Genomic DNA, 22,500 nt, shown 5'->3' with positions numbered 1-22,500 from the left:
CCCTCAGTTTGCTGTAACAAATGATACACCGGAGGGAGAAGGCCTGTGCTGGGAACAGACGCGGCTGGAGGAAAGGTGGGAAGGCTCCGGCTCCTGTGCGGGGTGGTTCCCGGGGGTCAGTGAGGGGGACTGAAGCTTCTGTCAGGGACAGCGCTGATGAGAAAGAAGGCACCAACAGCTTACAGAGCCCGAGTTACAATAGGTAGACATATTTAAGTTGTTCTTTGCTGAAACCTTGAAAAATATAGCAAAGTCCAAAGACCACAGTGGACTGTTCTCATGCTCTGAGAGAAAACAGTTCTTAGCAGTAGAAAGAGAAATATTTGCTCATTTAACTTGACCGAATAAAATGGTCAAAATTTCATAACTAATAATTCAAAATCATTTCTCTTTTCTTATCTTAGAAGCAAAGAAATGAGAGTTATTAGTATTTCTATGGTTTAACAAATATGATCAAATCCAGATTCTGACACTTGCTAGAAAAAAGTAAATATTTACAGATTAACATGTTTTGCCTAAGAACTAAAATTACAGGATCACAAGATCTATTTTTTCATTCCTCCTTTTTCTTCTTACCACACTGTCTAATGTTTTGGAAAAACACATACATCTTAAGTATATTTGGAGTTGGAAATTCCAGATGGGATGGAAGAACTCGCTGAAGCAATAGCGCCTATCTGGAATAGTCTTTGGGCAGATGATACGTTTCCAAAGCCAGCCAGACTCAGCAGTTGAGAACCACTTACCTTCTCCCTCCAGCTGTCATGGCTGAGCAGCTTCTGTTTCAGGGTTTCCTGCAGATGCTCAATGCTTTTCTGATGAGAAACCAGCATCAATTTCCTGAAAACAAAGAACCCAACAGCAGAGGTGGGAGTCAGCCCTCAGGATCATCCAAAGTCCCAAGTCCCATCTCCTTGATGGTTTTCCCTCACAACATAGCACGCCCACTCTTTAACAACATACACAGTGCTTTGTGGTGAAAGCCCAGTCACCTCTGAGCAGTCCCGTCTTTGCTCTGTACATCCAGATGGCCAGAAGTCAAGGGCTAAGGAGATGCTCAGTGGGTAAAGTGCTTGCATACAAGTGTGGGTACCTGCGTTTAGAGCCTCAGAACCCACAAGAAGCCAGCTGTGGTAGTATACTTCTGTGGTATCAGAGACATGAGAATCCTAGAGACTCCTGAGCCTGTCTCACATACACTGTGGCGTGTCTTGAACGAGGTAGAAGGTGAGGTTCCATATCTGAGGCTGGCCTCCATATATGTGCAATGGCGTGTGCATGCTCACACACACACACACACACACACACATACACACAACACACACACACCTCCCACCTTGTGCACAAGATTTTTAAAAGCCCCTAAGTCATATCAAGTACCTTTTCCAATTATATTGCAATAAAACTAGCAAGAAAACTATATATGCAAGTGAATGTTAAATAACTTATTATTGAACAACCAAAGATCAAGAAATGAATTTAACTTGTTTCTTAATATAAATGAGAGTGGAGGCGCATACATCAAAACTATGTGACAGGGCAGACATAAAGTGTCAAGAGTCAAGTTCATGATAATCAATAAGTGGGTGACAGACACAGAGAAGCTTAAATACGCAGCCAATGGCTACATGTCAGAGAAAAATGAGAACAAGCCAAACCCAAAATTAGAAAGAGAAGACATTTCAGATCATAAGAAAATGAAATAGATAATAAAAAATGTGGTTATAGTTTGCTTTCTGTTGCTATGATGAGGACCATAAGCCAAAGTAACTTGTGGGAGAAAAGATTTATTTGACTGACATCCATGTTCTAATCACGGTCCATCACTGAGCAAAGCCGAGGCAGGAACTCAAGCAGAACAGGACCCTGGAGGCAGGAACTGAAGCAGAGACCTCAGAGGAACACTGGTCAGTTTACCTCCCTACACAGCCAGTACAGTGACACCTGGAGATACACTCACACACCAGTAACGAAGCGAGGCAACGTGGCACTCGGCTCAGTGCTGCGGGCACTGCCACCTGCGGGGCTGTGTGCTGCTCCAAGGAGTCTCAGAGACCCACGGAGGCTCTGAGGGGAAATGCTGCCGTGGAGGATAAGTCTGCAGAGTACTCGGCATCTCTGAACAACAACAACAAAACAACAAAACAACAGCAGTAACAACAAAGGCTTTTATAGGAAGATGCTTTTTAAAGGTGGTTTCATGGAATTGGAAAAAAAGTGGCAGAAGGAGGGGCGTGCACACAAGAGATGTGGAACTAGAGACACGGTGGCGACAGGTGTGGGAGCACAGCCATGGTGGGAGCACAGCCATGGTGGGAGCACAGCCATGGTGGGAGCACAGCCATGGTGGGAGCACAGCCATGGTGGGAGCACAGCCATGGTGGGAGCACAGCCATGTGGGAGCACAGCCATGGTGGGAGTTATATAGCAAGTTCCAGGGAAGCCATGGTGGGAGCACAGCCTTGATGGGAGCACAGCCATGGTGGGAGCACAGCCATGGTGGGAGCACAGCCATGGTGGGAGCACAGCCATGGTGGGAGCACAGCCCTGGTGGGAGCACAGCCATGGCAGGAGCACAGCCATAGGTGCTTCCACTCTGGCAACTGCTGGGGAGGAGAGAGCACAACATGGTGGTTCGACACATGCAATCTTCATGCCTGGGAACCTGTAGAGTGGCTGCAAGGGCAGTGTGGTACACAGCTCCTGAAGCTCTCGAAGGTCCTGCTTCTGATTCTAAACAATAAGATGTCCAAGATGGAGATTTGTTTATTTTCTGAATTAAGTCTCCTCAAAAGACCTCTATGGTCCATGCTGGGGCTGGAGGCCATGCTGATGTCGACTGTGGTTCATGCTGATGTCCGAGGTCTGTGTAACACAAATTGGACTTGGTGTACTTTGACGGAGAGTGGGCATAAGTTGGGTGAGTGGACTTGGGAAGAATGGGAAGAGAGTGGGATTGGGGTGATGGTATGGGATTCTCAGATAATAAAAATATTATATTGGGGAAAAAAGAAAATGACTTGATTATAGGTTAATAAGGTAGAGACATTTCTCTTTTTGATTGAGGTTCCTTCTTTTCTGATTGTGTGTCAAATTAACAAAACAAACAAAAAAAACAAACAAAAAACAAAAAAACAAATCAGCCCAAAAAGAACAAAATCAAAGCATCAACAGCTGGGCGCTGTTAACTGTGTACTGCTTGTATGGAAACCCTGAGCTCGCTCTAAAACCAACACAGGGCCTGTAACTTAAGTGTGCATTCTGTCCACCCTCTGCACAATAAAAAGTCCTAGCAGAGGCAGATGGGTCTCTGTGAGGTTGAAGCCAGACTTGTTACATAGCAAGTTCCAGGACAGCCAGGGTTACACAGTGAGTCCCTAACCTAAAACAAAACAACCCCCCCCCAAAAAAAAAAACAGAGATGAAAGAGATGTCACAGTGGTAACACGGAAACTGACAATTTCCTTTCCCAAGGCTGAACTTGATAGAGAAGAAAACCGAAGAGGACAGTAACAGGTAATGAAACTGAATCTGATTTAAAAAGCAAGTCACCCATCAAAGAAAAGCCCAGGCCAAGATAACTGCATGTCTGAATTCTATCAAACACTTAAAGAACATTGTCTGGTTCTCTTTACTCTTCTCCAAACACAGCACTGAAGCCAGCCGCACTCCACTGTCCCTCAGCCACACAAGGACATCTCAGCTGTAACAGGTTGATAACCCTGATGAACAAAGATACGAAATTCCTCAACAAAACATTACCCAAAATTAAAAAGACTATTATCATTATCCATCATAGTTAAACATATATAAATCAATAAGCAAAATAAAACACACTATCAAAATGAAAGACAAAAGCTATTTGATCACCTCAATTCATGGAAAATGCCTTTGACTAAATTCAACACTCAACACTGAACAACTTAGGATCATACATACACTTCAGCAGAGCACAGTAAGCCAACATCTAATCTTGTACTGCATAAGACAAGGCTGAGAGCATTCCCTCATGGCGTCCAGAGCAAGACTACCAGTTGTATAGTGCTGAAGGCCCCGGGCAGCCATCAGGCAGCCATCAGGCAGAGGAGAGAGATGAAGGCATCGGAACTAAAATGAGGACATGGCATTGTCACTATTTGCAGATGACATGCTCTTACATAGAGAAAAACAAGGACTCTACCAAACACCTGTAGAGATTAATACACGAGTTTAGGGAAGTTGCAGGATACAAAGTGTAAAAATTAGTGTTGTTAAGTTCCAGTAGCAAATTATTTAAAATTATCTAAAATAAAAGCCATAAAAGCAACCCTGCTTTTTCAGTGACTATAAAACACAAAATAAATGGGAGAGTCTTTAACAAGAAGGGTCAAAGTTTTCCACAATAAAACCAGATAAAACTAGCTTTAAAAATGGAAAAGAACACACAGTAAATTCAAATACTTTCTGTTTTTATAGATAGAATGAATCAATATTGTTAAAATGTGAATGTTGCCAAAAGTTGTTTATAGAGTTATTATAATTCCTACCAAAGACATTCTTCAGAGAACCGAGGAAAACAATCCTGAAAGGTCTCTGGACCACATGCATATGTGCATATGCGCACACACACACATACACGTACACACATACACACACATATATACAGCACACACACATACACACACATATACAGCACACACACATACACACACATATATAGCACACACACACATACACACACTCACACACACACAGCACACACACACATATACAGCACATACACACATACACACACATAGCACACACACACAAACACACACATACCCACACACATACACACATACATGCACACACATATGCACACACACACACACACACACACACACACACACACACATACTCGCACCTACAAGAGCAATGATAGACAAAGCAGTGTTTACCAAAGGAAAAAAGTAGAGGGAATACGCTAAATAATTTCAAAATAAGCTGCAAAGTTGCACTAATCAAACAGCAGGAGACTGGCAGATACAGACACACCACCAATGGGACAGAGCAGGGAATGTGCATGTGAATCCCACTATGACCACAGACTTTTAACAAGCCCTCAGCATTCGAGGGAGGAAGGACAGTCTCTTCAATAAATAATGACAAGAAAACTAGGTAGACAGAAAAAGAAATTAGGTCCCTTAACTGACCAGTTGCAAAATCAAACAAAGTGAATTAGCGGCTCAAAGGTAATAAATAGCTGGGAAAATGAAGCTACGGAGGAAACTGTGGAGGAGACCAGGGCGTCTGAATGGGCAAGGTCTTTTTAGAGAAGACCTACAAATCACAGTGAACAAAAGTGTACATGGACAAGTGGGACTGTGACACAGCAAAGACCTTGTGCAGAGCAAAGGAAGCAGCCATGGGGCTGAAGAAACAAGTTGTACTATGGGAGGCTGTGCTGGTGAACCACACAGCTGATAAGGAGTCAACGTCCAGATACAAGAAATTCAAATAACAGCGAAAACACAACACAATGTACAGTAAATCTCTGAGACAAGCAAATGGCTCAGCAGGCACATGCAGAACGCTCAGTACCACCAGTCACTAGGAAGTTCAGGTCAAAGCTTTCATGAGTGAGCTATACCGCTTGATCCTAGGAAGACTGCCTACGCCAATGAGAATGAGAAATGAATGCTGCAGAAAAGGAGAAAAGGGAGCCCTTTCTCACTGTCGTTGGGAATGCAAATTAGTGTAGCCATTCTGGAGGACAAGATGGAAGATCCTTAAAAAACTAAAAATAGAACAACCATGTGGTCCAGCAATCTCACTGCTGGGTATGTATCAAAGTGGGTGGGGAACCAGTATGTCAAAGAGACATCTGCACTCCCGTGTGCACTGCAGCAATAGCCAAGAAATGTGGATACAGAGACGTGTGGTAACACACAATGGCACACTATGACAATTACAAAGAATGAGCTGCCGCCATTTGTGAAAATATGGTTAGAACTGGTGAGCATTGTGCTAAATGAAATAAGCTAGGCACAGAAAGTCAAGCAAGTGCGGCACGATCTCACGCATATGTGACTTACAAAGAGTTGACTTCCTAAGGTTTAAGGATAGAATAGTGGTTACGAGAGGTGGGAGAGGCTGGGAGGAGAGAGAGGTAAAGCACTTGCTCAGTGATGACTGTTTACAGGTAGGAGTAAGAAGGTCTGGTGTTCTAATGTTAACTGTGGCCACACCTCCAAAAGCTCCAAGAAAGTATTCTGAATATTTTCATCGCAAGGACTCGATAAATGTTTGAAGAGATTGCTGTCTTTAACCTAGCCATATATCTAAAATCAAAGTTAAAAGGGTAAGTGGGATCTGTTCTAATATCATGGACTTGCTATCTTCGTGGGTTATAATTTCCTAGGTATGACTTCCCTCTTTTAAGTTCAGTGTCAAGCTGTCAGTTACTGCCAACACACAAGCATCACTACTGCACTGTAAAGATCTTGTGTGATCGTGTCTATTATGATTCATAACAGCCACAGCTCGGTGGGATTATGACCATTTTCCTCCCTCTGTAGCTTTCACTTCATGGTACTTGTGAAAGCTGGTCCTCAGGGGCCTTTTAAGTCAGTTCTGGCTCCCCTCCCCCCAGGCCCATGTCCAAAGCGCATAGTGTCTTTAGTAAACTTCTGGGGAAACAACCAAGCACCAATCAAGCACAACAGTAATAGTGTATTTGTGTTGGAGACTCCTAGACTCTCCTGGCCAGCATCGTGAAAGAAGGTATCTCATTTCAGATACTGGGAGGTTATTAGGTTAGACAGTCTATGGCTCTTGGGAGGAGTCTTATCATCCCAAGGGGTATAACTTAACTACATATATATGAATTCACATATATGTACTGTATATGACTACAGGTAAATATAAAACAATGATTCTCTATTTTTTTTCAAGCATCCTAAGCATTATTTATTCCCCTCTCTCCTTCTCTACTTCCGCTCTCTTAAGTCAGTATAATTCCTAGCCTTACTCTAAATATTTATTCTTACAGCCACAGATAATGCAACACATACCCCTCAAAGAAGCTTCTATTTGAAGCAGAAAGAGACCATTACAGAAAACCATAACTAGCCAAAAATTCAGACAGTGACTGACTGTGGGTTACCCAGCCATAACTGATACATCTGCGGCACAACTCCTGCACCAAAGGTGCGGGGAACACCTGTAAGATTGTAAGCGGCAGAGGACCAGGAAGTCTGTTGTGAGATTGTGCCTTCCAGTTACAGGGAAGCTGTAACTAAATCTAAACAACATGGCTGCCTAAATGGAACTGGAATAATTCCAACATTAGTTGACAACACAATGTAGATGGGGTATGGGGGGGGGACAGGAATTTCATAAGGCCCCACTTCTACATGAAGAACTACAAGCATTTAACAACTGATGAGAAAGGGAGAATTCGTTTCCCTAGGGATAAGTCCCCTAAATCTAGTACAAAGTGCTCACTCTAGAAACATGCATATAGGCAAAGCTGAACAGACTCAGCAAGATCTATCTATCTATCTATCTGTCTGTCTGTCTGTCTGTCTGTCTGTCTGTCTGTCTATCTATCTACCTAGATATAGATATTTAGATACAATGGTTAAGAGGAGGAGTTTGGAGGGAGAGGGAGCCATAGCATGGGTAGGAAGAAGGAAAGAGTGATGGTGTAATTATATATAATTGAAGTTTTTGCAGACTTTGGCAGCTAGTTCTCCATAGACTATTTCCTCAGTAAACCACACATTTTTCCTGCCCTTTCTAATGCCAAAAGTCCAATTTTCGAGTTTTTAAGTCATCACTCTGAAGTTTCTAAGAACTTAGTTTATGTTTCCATGGTGAAATGAGATAGCTATGATCTCTATCTATGATGACCCCCATAGGTCCATAGGGAGTGGCACTTATTAAGAGGCATAGCCTTGTCAGAGTGGGTGCAGCCTTGTTGGAGAAAGTGTGTCACTGTGGGGTGGGCTTTGAGGTCTCCTGTGTTGAAGAAGCTACACCCAGTGTGGCACAGTCTCCTTCCTCCACCCGTGGATCAAGGTGTAAACTCTCAGCTCCTCCTACAGTACCTGCTTGCATCCTTCCTGTTTTCCACCATGACAAAAATGAACCTCTCAAGCTGTTTTCCTTTATAAGAGTTGCTGTGGTCATGGTGTCTCTTCATAGTAATAGGAACCCTAAGATCTCAAAAGCTCAAACCCAGGCTCAGTGGCTGTCACTTCTGCTGCCTGTTGATCCAGATGTAGAACTCTCAGCTACTTCTCTAGTACCAGGTCTGCCTGCAGGCTACCATGTTTCCTGCAATGGCAATAACAGACTAAAGCTCTGAGCTGTAAGCCAGCCCCAATACAGTTTTTCCTTTATAAGAGTTGTCATGGTCATGGTGTCTGCGCACAGCAACAGAACACTAACTAAGACAACAGTTCAGCTAAGCATGTGCTAGCATCTTGGAGCCTCAACTCCAACCCCATCTCAGCCCGTACCAGCTCCCTACATTCTCCATTTTCACCCTGCCGCACTTCAGGTGGAAGCAGGACTTGGACTAGGTACCAGTACCCAGCCAACAGTCTGTTCTTATGCTCTGATAGTGCCATGTCTGAGGGAGTGTGACATGAAATAACAACAAAACCCACCATAACAGGTCGAGGGGCAGACTGTCACAGGAAAAACCTTCCAGTTTATGAATAAAAGGTCCTACATTTTTATTTTGCACTCTGCCCTGAAAGTTATGTAGTAGGCTGGCATGTACAATGTGTACGTTAACATTATCTGCATAAAGTAATTTTGATTATATGCAATTAGAGTCTAACAAAAAAAATCTCTCACAAACTGGGAAAAATGTAGGCTGTGTCAAGAGGGTATCAGAGCTCAAGTGTGCCTTGCTCTCTGCATTGTTTGAAATGAATTCAAGATATTAATTTTGGTCCTCATTAAATATGCACCATAGAATTTTAGTAGGAACAACTAGAATAACAGAAAGGAAATATATTGCTAGTGAAAAAAATTTACCAAGAAAATACACAAAACTCCAACAATCCTCTCCCTAAAAAGCCAACAATGAACAGAAAAGGCAGGAGAATAGAAAGACTATAATAACAATGAGAGAGAGAGAGAGAGAGAGAGAGTAAATAAGCAACTGTAGCTCTGTGTTCTTCTCGAAATGCCCTAAAACAAGCGCTGGCCAAGATGGAGGTGAAATGTGTGGAAACACATTCTAGCTACATATTAAAGGGAAGCACGTGGACCGAGTTACCAGGCGCACAGACTTTTAGAACTAAGTCATTCTTTGGGGGTTAAAATGATAATCAGCTTATTTTACTATGAATATCTTAAACTTGTTTTTTCAACTTTAAATAGCTTCAAAATAAAGAAATTAGCATAGCTCTAAAGCAAAGCTAACAACTCTACACCAGTGTGGACAGAGCCAGCACAACCCCCTTAGTTACAAAGTATTCATTCCAGGAGGACTGCAGACAGCCAGGGAAACACACACTGCACAACTGCAGTAGGAGGTGTAATGAGCAGGAGGGTCACACGGAGAGATCATGGAGGGAAGAGAGAAGACGGAAGGCGGTTCCTGTGTAGAACCTTGTATACACGTTGTGGAAAATCTCATAATTATTTTCTAGTTCATATGACAATAACTACATACTAGGCCAGAAAATAAATTTTAGGCAATCATTTTACTGTAACTCGTACTGTCTAATATTAGACATTTACATACCGCTGAGATGTGCTGTATGACAGACATGTCAGATTTCTGAACATTTAGATCAACAATCTAAAAACCTAAAAATTTTCAAGTCTACACATTCATTTTTTATTTTAAATATTATAAAAACATAGCAAAAAAAAGCACACACTAAAACTAACCAGACCTACCCGAAGATTATACAACTCAATTGTTGGAGCTGCCGTTGGGAACAGAAGCTGTGGGGCCTCACATTGGATTTCATAGTGTCACTATATATTTTCACGTACTTACTACCAGAAATTAAAAATCCATGATAGTTATTACTAGAAAAACAATTTGCTTTACATACTCTTTCATAACTCTTGTTAATTGTCTGCAAAGAATTACGCATTTTATGATGTGTGTTGTAGATATATAAGGTTAAACCAAATATTATTAAATTTTATCTCATCTATTTATTTTGTGTTATTAATATGGCAACTACTCTTTTTCTGTTAAGGTTTTATTGCTGTGAACAGACACCATGACCAAAGCAAGTTTTATAAATGACAACATTTAATTGAGGCTGGCTTACAGGTCAGAGGTTCAGTCCATTATCATCAAGGCGAGAGCATGGCAGCATCCAGGCCGGCATGGTGCAGGAGGAGCTGAGAGTTCTACATCTTTATCTGAAGGAAGCCAGGAACATATTGGGCATCCTCAGGCAGCTAGGAGGAGTGTCTGCAAGCCCACCTCCACAGTGACACACTTCCTCCTACAAGGCCACATCTTCTAATAGTGCCACCCCTGGGCCAAGCATATGCAAACCATCACATTCCACTCCCTGGCCCCCATAGGCTTGTTCAAACACATGAGTCTATGGGGGCCAAACCTAAACATAATAAAAAAAGTACATTTACTCCAACTTCCAAAGTTCACATATTCTATAGCAGTATAAACAATGTTCAAAGTTCAAAGTCTCTTCTGGGATCCATCCAATCACTTAACTGTAATTCCCAAAGCAAGACCAGTTGGGCAAACTCCAAACTGCATCTCCATGTCTGATGTCAAATCGGTCTTCAGATCTTCAACTCCTTTTTCATCTTTGTTGACTGTAGCAGACGTCTTTCTCCTGAGCTGGTTCTACTCCCTGTTAACAGCTTTCCTTGGCAGGTACCCACAACTCTGGCATCTTTAACATCTTTGGATCTCCAAGGCAGCTTCAGTGTTACAGCTTCGTGTTTCAATGTCTGGGATCCACACATGATCTTCTGGGCTCCTCCAAATGCTGGCTACAGAGGGCAGAGTCTCCAGCTCTGCCCTCTGTAGCACTGTAAGCTCAGGTCGATCCACCACACCTTTGCTGTTGTTCTTGGTGATCATCCCATGTTACCGGCATCTCCAATACACTGGGGTCTTCTGTTGCAACTAGGCTTCACCAATAGCCTATCATAGGCTCCCTTCATGGTGCCAAGCCTCAACTCCTTTGCATGACCCCTTCAGTCTTGGATTGTCAACTACAGCTGAGACTGTACTTTCACCAATGGCCTTCCATGGCCTCTCATAGCGCCAAGCCTCAGCTGTTCTTCATGACACCTTCAAAATCAGAACCACATGAGTGACTATTACACATTTCCAAGTACAACTTCAGCAAGAGGTACAACCTTGGCCGTCTCTGGAACACAGCTTCTCTGTGCTCTCAGAAAACAGTTCCCAGAAGATCTGACCTCAGTGAAGCTGGTCTCTTCTTAGTCACCGATGATTTCTTAGCTCCAGCTGACCAGCATCAATTGCTTCAGTAACCTCCTTCTCCTCTAGAATATAAAGCTAGAGCCGAGTGGCGGAAGGCAACTAATTTTTTAAAAAAAGGCATATACCTTAAATTATATTCCTACTAAGATAGTCTATATTCTGTAAAAGCAAATATTAGTTACAAAGTATAAATAAGAAACCTCCATGTATTTGAAAAAAAATTTAAATGTTTCTGAATAAGCTATATGTCAAACTAAAAATCATAATTAGTATTTAGATGTACTTAGAACTAAACAACAATGATATTTCTGCATATGTCAAAGCCTATAAGTAAAAGACAGAACAGACTAGATACCTTGGGGTCCCTCAGGTTACAATACAGGTCAGGAAAGAGAAGGCCCTTTACACAGTGTGCTCAAGTCTCTGGACCTGAACACTGAGCACAAGGGAAACCACAGATCAATGCACACAGTTTGAGTGTGGGGGTGTGACCTGGGCGTTAAACCCACAATTCCACATATACAAAGGTAGTGCTGTCCCCTGAGCTGTATCTCTAGCCCCATGAATCTAATTCTATGAGGACAGATCACATGTAAAGTCTAGCATCTTTAGGGCTAGAAACAGAATTGATTAAAAATTACAGAAGAGCAGGGCATAACCGGTGTGTAGGTATAAAGATGTTCTGAGCATGTTGTTTATCCTGGTTTACTGGGAGAATTACCGCAGCAGAGAGAAGGATGGATGGGCATGTGGAGGAGCACGGGGGCTTCAAAGCCAACAGGAAGACTCTCTTTTCTGGACTGAGAGGTTGGTGATGATGTTCATTAAGCTATCTTTTAAGAACATGTGAGAAAGAAAGCACTGATAAAGCCAGAGCACCGGGATGAGGAGACTGCCTGAGCAGAGGGCGGGACTGCTCTCGGGGCCCAGCGTCTGTTCCTGGACACGCAAATTAGTCTAGAGAATCAGAAAAGAAAGACAGGCAGGTTCAGAGTGGCAGGGAGAGGTGACAACAGGAAACACATGGGTGTGGTGTCCTCCTGGACATTTCTCAGCCACACACTGAAGCTTTATGTCCTACAGGACTTCTAAAGAGAGGCAAGCACATCTGGAAGGCTGTGGTGCAGGCCATTTTTGCTGGCTACAAAAGAAGTCTCTGGAACAAGAGAGAGCACACAGCTCTTCTTAAAATTAAAGATGCTTATGTCCGAGATGCAACTGAGTCTACTTAGGCAAGAGATGTGTTTATGTGTACAAATGTACAAAGCAACATATATATATATATACACACATATATACATATATACATATATACACACATATATACATATATACATATATACATATATACATATATACATATATACATATATACATATATACATATATACATATATACATATATACATATATACATATATACATATATACATATATACATATATACATATATACATATATACATATATACATATATACATATATACATATATACATATATACATATATGGAAAGAGATAGGGAGGTAGAGAGAGAGAGAGAGAGAGAGAGAGAGAGACATAGCGAGAGGGGGGGGGTGGGAAGGAAGAGATATTCCTAGAGGCAAACCTAACAAAACCAGAGTGACTTCAAGAAAAGTAACTGGGGCCCATGGAAAGGAGGCATGGTTCATGCCATATTTCTAAGTAACCTTCCTGCAAAGGCCATTAGACAGAATGGATTTGTTTTTAAAAAAAAAAAAAAAAAAGGCCAAAGTCAGATGGAAGAGTTCTGGCAATCTGGTACAGTTTCTTTCTTTTCTTTTCTTGTTTTGTATTCACTTTTCAAATGTATTTATTTTATCTTTATTTCTGTGTACATGTGTGTTCGTGTGCCGATTTACGTGTTTGAGTACCAGTGCCTGCAGAGAAAAGAAAGCACAGGAAACCTGAGAGCTTGAGCTGCAGGGAGTTAGTTGTAAACTTACGTGAGTAGTGGGAACTGAACTCTGCTCTTCTGAAAGAGGAGAGACTGCTGAACTATCTCTTTGCCCCCTCACTTTATTTCTAAACTCAGGTTTTCTCTTTGAACAGGTCCAGTTGCTTAAGAAATCCCTATGAACATTTCTAGACGGTGCCCATGAGTAACACTAGATGTAATCTCTACTGCAAAGCAGATGGTACTTGTCAAGTCCTATGGAAACTCCACTTCTCCAAAACACAGAAGGACATATGGTTACGGGTGGTGCCTATCGGTACGCCGAAAGTGCATGCTGGCCTCTAGGCCTCCTCGGTGGTGCAAGTTATCACAAGCACCGGTTACAGACTTCGAAGTCCACAAGAGCTAACACACTAGCTCTCTTCGCTTCCTCCCTGCCCTAAACTCCCCCAGTTCATAGGCTTCCTTTCTTCTTATAACCCAGATATTTTGCTGTGTTTCCTCTGTCTCTTTTAATTTCCTCTCTCCTTGTCTTGTCTTCCTCTCCCTTTCTCTATGTCCCCATGCCCCTCCCTCCGCTGTGGCTCCTCTCATGGTCAAGTCTACTCTGCTGACTGTGTTCAGTCTAGTTCTTTCTCTCTCTGTTCTGGATTCTTCCAAACGCCTCTGGCTGTTCTCCCCTCCCCCAATCTACAGCAAAATCCCTTCCCTCTCCCGTACCATGAAGAAATCATGTAGTCAGTTTACAGAGCACTGAATGTCTGGAATGGCTCAACTCCAGACTCCCTCAAAACAGTTTTAATTCTGAGACCATGAGATGTAGAAGACATTCCGTATCCACTCTCCTCATACACAAAACACTGTTCATTAGAACAAAACCTTCAGGTCTGCCAGGCTATCGGAGCTAAAATAGGATCAGGTTCAAACATATTTAAAAAAGCGAACGTTATGCACTAAGTTTACAAGGAATTGTGGAGTCTGTTAGGATCGTCCCACACAAAGAACAAGGAGTTTTAAGTAAACTCTTATCCTATGAATTACAACTGAGGGAAATTTTGGTTGAACCTGTACTTACTGGAATAAAGACCTTTCTACCTCTTTGGGTCCTTGCTGAGCCTCTGTTACTGGCTCAAAGAAAGAAGTCTTTAATGTGATGAGAGAGAGAGAGAGAGAGAGAGAGAGAGAGAGAGAGAGAGAGAGAGAGAGAGAGAGAGAAGGCATAGGCACGGTATTCTAAGAACTCACTTGATTAGAATTTGCAATGAATAATGTATATAGTGATGATTAATCCCAATTCCCCAAATGACCGCCACACTCAGGTAGTGTACCCAGGAGTTGCACACTAAGATTTCCACACAGTGGTAAGAAAAAGTATTCTTGCATAGAAACAGGCTAAAAGGATCAACTCTGACCACAGTTTGTTAGAAACCTAGAGGAAATGGGGAAGATAATAACATCAATTAGAAAGGTCTATCCATGTCTCAAAAATCTAAAGCTGCATTCATGTAGGTACTGAACATCTTCAGAACTGGCTCCAGACATAATGATGTTTTAGAGTTACAGGAAATGCCACAGATGTAAGTCCTAAACTTGAGTTTACTAAGAATCCACAGCGGAGATCTCCATCCGACTCTTGCACAGTCATTGCACTCCCAGCTCCTATATTCAGCAAACCAGACGCCCTCAAACACTGGGAGGAGCTCCCCAGTTCCAAACCCTGTCATCATGGTTTGATGGGGATGAAGTTCACCCTCCTCCTGTGAGCTGATGCCCAGAGCCTGCTGTATGTCAGGAGCTGCTCCTGTTTGGATTCTTATCGCACCTTAGAAGTATGTTTATACAATTCTCCCCGTGTTAGAAGAAATGAAGGCCAGAGAGCAAATCACTAGTGGCCAAGCCCGTGCGAGCTTGTGCCAATGTAGGGTTTTCCGCAGTGCGTCCTGTTGCCTTTCTTCTGCAAGCCTCTCAAACGGAGCTGTGGCCAGCTCTACCATGCTACCCTACAATCTCACCAGATTTTTTTTTTAATTAACATTTTCAGAGTTGACACAATAGGCAAATTAGGATATACTTGCAATTAAGGATTTTTATTTTAAAAGCTAACTTTTAAAGTCTCAGCCCCAAGAGAAAACGAGACTCTAATTTCTTATATAAATGCAAAATTTTAGATTTTTTTATTATAGTTAAAAATGTAACTGCAAACAAACGTCAAACCAGAATGCCAAAACAACAGCTTTACGTCCCATTTCGCACGTTGTTCTTTTAGAGATGTCTTCACACTGTCAATCACAGAGATAATTTTGATTTTGCCACAGCTCCTGCTGCCATTACAAACAGCACGTGTGATGGCTCAGGAAGCCAGAGAAAACCATGAGTCGGGGACAGACTTTTGTCATCTTATTGAAGATAGTACTGAGCCTGTCCTCTGGTAATGCTATACTGCGATAATGACATCAAAATGGATTGAATCCAAAGACTAATTGTTCCATATCATGAATAAACCAGATAACACTGAATTCAACAGATGTTTGCTGAGTATCTACATAGTGACAAGCTACAGAAATGATGCTTCAGGAGCTGGTGCTCAAAACAAACAAACAAACAAGAAAAATAATACTTCTGTACTGGCTGGTTTTGTGTCAACTTGACACAGCTGGAGTTATTGCAGAGAAAGGAGCCTCAGTTAGAGAAATGCCTCCATGAGACCCAGCTGTAAGGCATTTTCTCAACTAGTGATTAAGGGGAAGGGCCCAGCCCATTGTGGGTGGAGCCATCGCTGGGCTGGTAGACCTGGGTTCTATAAGAAAGCAGTCTGAGAAAGCCAGGGGAAGCAAGCCAGTAAGTGACATCCCTCCATGGCCTCCACTGCTTCCTGAGCTGCTTGGGTTCCAGCCCTGACTTCCTTTGGTGATGAACAGCAGTGTGGAAGTGTAAGTTGAATAAACCCTTTCCTCCCCAACTTGCTTCTTGGTCATGATGTTTATGTAGGAATAGAAACCCCGACTAAGACATTTCAGAATGTCTGTAACCTACAAGGCACACTGCTACAAGCTTTAGCATGCACAGAAAGATAGCCAGTGTTAGTCTGCCCAGTTTGCACAGAAGGAAATGGGTAATATGGTCAGGTCGCCCAAGCTTCACAGTGGCCAAGCTGGGATGCAAATCTATATTTGTTGAACTCAAAAGCCTACGAAGTACAGAGTCCTTACTTCACCACTGGATTCCTCATTGATGTTTGAGGCTGACTTGGTCTGGCTTCAAACTTTCAGTGATCCTCCTGCCTCAGCCTCCTCCATGCTGGGATTATAGATGTGTACCACCAAGGGTAGCTAATACTAAATGTGTCTAATTACTTCCCATTGCTTCTAAGTTGTATTGATTTGTTCCTAAGAGGAAATGTTCATCACGTCAATGATAATGTATATCATGTGTACTTAGACTGATCCTCAAAGAAGAATTTCAAAAACACTTAGAAGTGTTTCATACACACACACACACACACACACACACACATGCACGCACACACACACACCAAAAGCAATACATAATTTTTATTTTAAATTATATAATAACAAATAACCAATCAACCATCAGCTTCCTACATACAAAGAATAATAAAAAAGTAAAAATCAGTCCTATTGACATTACCTTAGGATTGCCAGACCTTTACTAACCGTCTTGCTGGCCTTCTTCTGTCCTTATATATTCTCGAATGTAACAATTAGATCAATATGGATAGAAGAAATATTCTCTTTACCCCTATTTTTAAAAGTCAACAGGGAAACCCCAAATGTTATGCTATATGTTAGATACACAATAAAAACAAAAGAATGAAGACATTCTAGGCAAATTAAACAAGAAGAGTGGAAATGCTATTACAGAAAATGCTAATTCGAGGGTCGACGATCAGAGTATCACTACCAAACACAGTATCATGAGAGCCTGGGCCACAATGCTTTCAGCCCCACTGACACCGCCTCCATGAAAACCTCAGAACACAGCGAAAGAGGAGCCAAACAAGAGGGAGAGTGGCAAAAAGCCAACAAACATTTTTATGTTAAAAACAGAATCCACCAATGTTTGGTCAAATGTTGAGTAAAAGTCTGAGAGCCACGCAACCTGGACTCCATCTCTGCTTGTCCGACTGGGAGGCGTTTTACAGCAGCGAATCAGGCTGAGCGCAGCTTCATCACTTGGAAGAGAGGTAATGAAGTTCAAATGACTTACTTGTGACAAGTGTCCTGCGTCCTGGCCTTAGTGCTATTATACCATGTGCTGGTGTTTTAAATACGGAGTGAATACTTATTTTAAGAAACTGGTTTTGACCGCACCTTTCACTTTTCAGTGTTAGAATTTCCTCCTGAGTCTGAAGGAGAAGAGATTTGGTCCTCTCCTGTTCGTTTTCTGTGAGGTTAATTCTTCGTTTTATGTCTTCCTCTTGTCTTTCCTTTGTAGCCAGCTCTTCCTGTACGGTTTTATAGAGTTGTTGGCAAGTGATTAAAGACTCTTCCTTTTCTTTAAGTAGCCTTTTATGCCTGAAAGGAATAAAAAACAAACTATCTCAAACATGCATTAGATGCTTTTATAGTTATAGTATGACTTTATATTTTGTAGAACTTTCACTTGAACTTGAAACAGAATATAACTAAAAAACAATGACGGATAATTCTATGATGCTAAACTTTCCCATTGTGATAACTAATCTTCATTGCCAACTTGGCTGGACTGACTCACCATGGACGCCGCATGTGTCTACGGAGCTGTTTCTGAAAGGATCTAAGCAAGGAGGGAAGGCCCTATGAACAGAGGCAACACCATTCCATGGCCTGGGGTCTAGGCTGAATTTCAAAAAGAAGAAAGCAATCTGGGTTCCCATAATTCACTGCTCTCTATTTTCTCAGGGTAAGATGTCACCATACTACTGCTGCTTTGTCTCCCTGTCATGAGCTGGGGTCTTCTTTAAATGAGCTCGAGCAAAGCCTTGCATCCTGAAGTCAGCGCTTTAAAGGTGGGATGTGTGAGGTGGAGCTATAGGGTTTGTCTTTGTCTTGGTGGGTTGTGAGTTACTTTGGTTAAGTCTTCCTTTGCTACACTTCTGTTCCTCCCCTTTGGAAGGTGAGTGCTTACTCTGTCCATGACAGTGAGAAAATTCAGTTCAAAGAGTGAGATAAACTGAGCGAGTGGATCTTAGCCTTGGGGTCTGGTTTGTGGAAAGAATGTGAAAGCGTTTGGAAGTTAAGAGGAGAGAAGCCCTGGGTGCTATGAGCAGATGCAATGGGCACTCTATAGAAAACAAACTCTCAAAATGCTGAGAAATGCAGACAGTGGGTCTGGATCACGAGATCTTAGAGAAGAACAAGGAATCTTTTGGGCCATTCACATAATATTCTGGAAAAGAACACGGTTTCCCCTCATGTCCGAGAAGTTGAATGAGACCAGATTCCAAACCGAACTCATTTGGTTGGGGAAGTGTGGGCAGGAGGCCAGGCTGTGCCGTGGTCACCGCCATGTCAAGCAGACTGGAGTGAACGAGGTGTGCGTCAGTGAAGGGCTGCCGGTTTGAAGCTGCTGACAGGCAATGGCAGTCACTATAGTTGTGACTGTCAGAGATTCAGACCACTCAAGACAAGCCTCAAACTACACTCATGGAAAAATGGGAACAGTCCCCTACCCCACCACCTCAGAGGTTTCAACTGGTGAGAATGCATATTCACTTAGAAGAGAGGCTGGACTGAAAAGGACCCTGAGGGAATTTCCAGTTTGAAAACAAGAACTTTGGAAAGCGAGTTCTCAGATTCAGGCTTGTTGTGATAAAGAGAGTTGGGAGCAAAACTAGGTAGTGCCATCTACCTGGTACTGGGCTTATAGACATGCAAATTGCAAGGGTTCTCAGGTCTCCGAGGCTTTCACCCAGAGGCTCTGGGTAAAGCTGTGAAGGTGAAGTCTATGTTGCCATGGAGATCGCATGGTATTAGAGAAGCCAGGATCCTAGGGTGCCTGCTGAGGAAGCTCCAAGCCTGGCAGGGAGAAAGCCTAGGAGAAAGGCTAGGTGTACAGAGGCACAGGCGCTGCAGAAGGCCAGGTAATTCTATCACGGGCTGCGGAGGTGACATTGTACTGCAGCGTTTGGTATTGGTCTTGAAGGGTCTCGCGTTGCTTCGGATAGATTTTACCTCGCTATAATTCTCTTCCTCCCTTCAGAAAGGGAATGCGTACTCTGTGGGGCTATATATTAGAAGTGTGCAAAGTGGCTTCTTATTTTATAATAGTTTACTTAAACCAACTACCTTAGGTCTCAGAAGAGACCCTGAGTTTTGGGAAAGTGTTGGGATTTCTAAACACTATAGGTATGCATCCCGAGATGAAAAGGTGGCTTCAGGGGCCAGGGCGGAATGTTAAGATGTAGAAGTAATGTGTTTGGAAGCCAAGTTAGCACGGGATGGAGCTGCATCTGTGTATCTTCGTGGTAGGTTGGCAGGACGTAGGCGCATCATGGGTTAATCTATATGGCTGTCCTGAGAAAGGTCGAATAGCAGAGGAAGAACCACCCCAGCACTACCATATCATATGCTGAGAGAGAAGGAAAAGCAAACAGCACCAGCATTTGTCTGCTTCCTGACTACATGACTGCTCACTTCATGACTACTCAGTCACCATGCTGTGGACTGATACTTGTCCTTCCTAAACTGTGAACCAAAAAACAAACTCTTCTTCCCTTAATTTGCTTTTGCCAGTGCAAAGGAAAGAGTAGCAATGCCACTGTAGGCAGAGACAGAAGCAGGGGACAGATGCGGGATACTGGGGTACAGTTAGGTAGTACGTATATAAGCATGAAAATAGCATGATGCACATTCTTAATAAGATGATCTTTAAATATGGTTTAAATTCAATTATTAAATGTTTATAAAATTTTTCAGTATATACCTTGACTCAGAGATAATGGACTCAAACTTTAGTTTCCTAAGTTCTCTTTCACAGTTATCAGCATCATCAGTTTTTTTCCTAAGGCAAAGGATTTTGAAATAGTTAAAATTCATTATTTCAAAATTAAATATTTTTTCATATCTTAAAATATCCACATTGTTATTATTTGAAGATGCACTTAGCCAAGTCAACACCTGCCAGGTGGGACATATTGATAAGAGCATGCTCTGAATATTACCCAACAAACTCCACAAAAAAAAACCAAGCGAGATCTCATCTTCCCAAAAGTGGGGAGAGTCCGGAGCAAAAGTGACCTGGGAAGAGGTCACACTGTAGAGTTCACTTGTTTTTTGCATTGTTCTACGCCTAGGGACAGTCTCAGTAAGAACCATGCTGGAGAATTAAAACTCTGGCAGAAAATGCTAGTCTTTCTGGTCCTAAGAACCAGAGAAAAGGGTTTCAAGCAACCTCAACTGCTGGGAAGAGAGGGTTAAAACTGATAAGGACACAGCTTAGGAGGGGGAGCCTCAGGGATGAGCTCTGCTGGTTTCCAAACTTCAAGTTCACAGGGCAGACTCCACACAGTACAGGTGAAGACAGAATCACTGGAGGGAGATGGAGCCCTGCAGACAGTGTTTCAGGGTAAGATAGACCCAGTTTCTTGCCAATATCTTGATACCACCCTTGTCATTCGTTTTTCGTCAACTTGGCACAAACTGGGGTCATTTGGAAAGAGGAAATTTCAACTGAAAAAACACTCCCATCATATTGACCCGTGGCAATTCTTAATTAGTAGTAATGTGATGCCACCCGTTAGCAGGTAGTCCTGAGTTGGAAGAAAGCAGACTTAGCAAGTCAGGGGGAGCAACCAATCAGCAGTATTCCTCCATGGTCTCTGTGTCAATTCCTGCTTCTAGGTTCCTGCCCTGACTTCTTGCCCTGACTGTCCTCTATAATGGGCTGTACACAGTTAAGTCCAAATAAATCGTTTCCTCTATAAGTCGCTTTGGGTCACAGCAACAGAAAGCAAAACAGGACACTAGTTGAGATGAGACCGTGTAACAAGTGGTGGCACAGTACAGCAGAATGTCACCAGGTCACATCCAGACAAAACATTCTCACAAGTCAGAGAGGTTAACAGTTATATGCCAATAAGCGCAACAGCTCGGATAGCAGAGTGAGCAGGTGTGTTGGAGGCAAGCTAGAGCTTCCCACATTAGTGCCGAGATAGTTAGAAGGCTACCGTGGCACAGACTGTTAAGTGAGGAGTGGTAGCTGCCAATCAAGTATTAGCAGGTCACCAGGGTCCAGGGATTAGGAAATGTGCTTTGTGTAAGCATTTTAGACATACCATGGTCCTCTCTCCGTGTCTATAGTTTGTGTTCTGAAGTTGCTGTTACTCTACTACAGTTAAAAAGTAATAAACTGACTGGCCCAGAACTAATGAGTGAGTTTTAAATTAGTGAGTCACAATTTTGACAACTGTTATGAATTCTATCATTCCACCCCATCCTACCAAGGGTAGTAATCATGGGCTTACCATGTCCCACGGGCTCACATTATTGATCAGATCCACTGCTGTTTAACAGTGCCTTTTAAATAATCTTTGCACAGCAGCCCAGGACCATAGTACAATGTCACCAGACTTCATCAGGTAGGCCCTGTAAGTATCTCATAAGATAGTGGACACAGTATAATAAGATATGAAAGAGAGCTTATTCCTGTAACTTTCCCTGCATTATGACTATTTTATCTTGCATTTAATATATAAATTAAACATTGTCATGGGCACACAGGTGAGGTGGACTGAGAATGCCCCTCATAGACTTAGATGAATGAATACATGGTCCATTGTTTGGGAAGGATTGGGAGATACAGTCATGTTGAAGGAGGCATGTCCCTGGGGTGGGGCGTGGTGGACTTCGAGGTCTCGAACACTAACGCCATTCCTAGTGTAGTCTTTCTCTGCTCCTGCTTGTGGGTCAAGATGTGAGCTCTCAACTGTTCCTACTGTCATGCTTTTGTTCCACCATCATGGACTCCAACCTTCGGAGACCGTAAGCCCCAATTAAATGCTTTCTTTCATAAATTGCTTCAGTCTTAATCTTTTAATACAACAGTAGAAAAGTAAATAAAGAAGGTACAGGAAAAATTGTGTGTGTTTCTCTCTTTCTCTCTCTCTCCGTGTGTGTGTGAGTGTGTGTGTGTGTCTGTGTGTGTGTGTGTGTGTG

The 22,500-nt window shown here is 42.5% G+C and overlaps 1 protein-coding gene across 1 annotated transcript in view; it reads right to left on the bottom strand.

The window, feature by feature from the left end:
• Positions 1-22,500, bottom strand: part of LEKR1 (leucine, glutamate and lysine rich 1) — a gene marked incomplete at both ends in the record, with an annotated part of 166,823 nt that overhangs the window by 24,763 nt on the left and 119,560 nt on the right. The window contains 3 exons of the mRNA XM_080915557.1: positions 747-840; positions 17,677-17,880; positions 20,270-20,347. Coding sequence (XP_080771683.1) covers positions 747-840; positions 17,677-17,880; positions 20,270-20,347 — 376 coding nt within the window. The remainder of the gene's footprint in view (positions 1-746; positions 841-17,676; positions 17,881-20,269; positions 20,348-22,500) is intronic.

Source organism: Micromys minutus (assembly GCF_963924665.1).
Source record: "Micromys minutus genome assembly, chromosome: 4".
In the NCBI taxonomy this organism is placed as follows: domain Eukaryota; kingdom Metazoa; phylum Chordata; class Mammalia; order Rodentia; family Muridae; genus Micromys; species Micromys minutus.
This window is presented reverse-complemented; position numbering and strand designations above follow the sequence as displayed.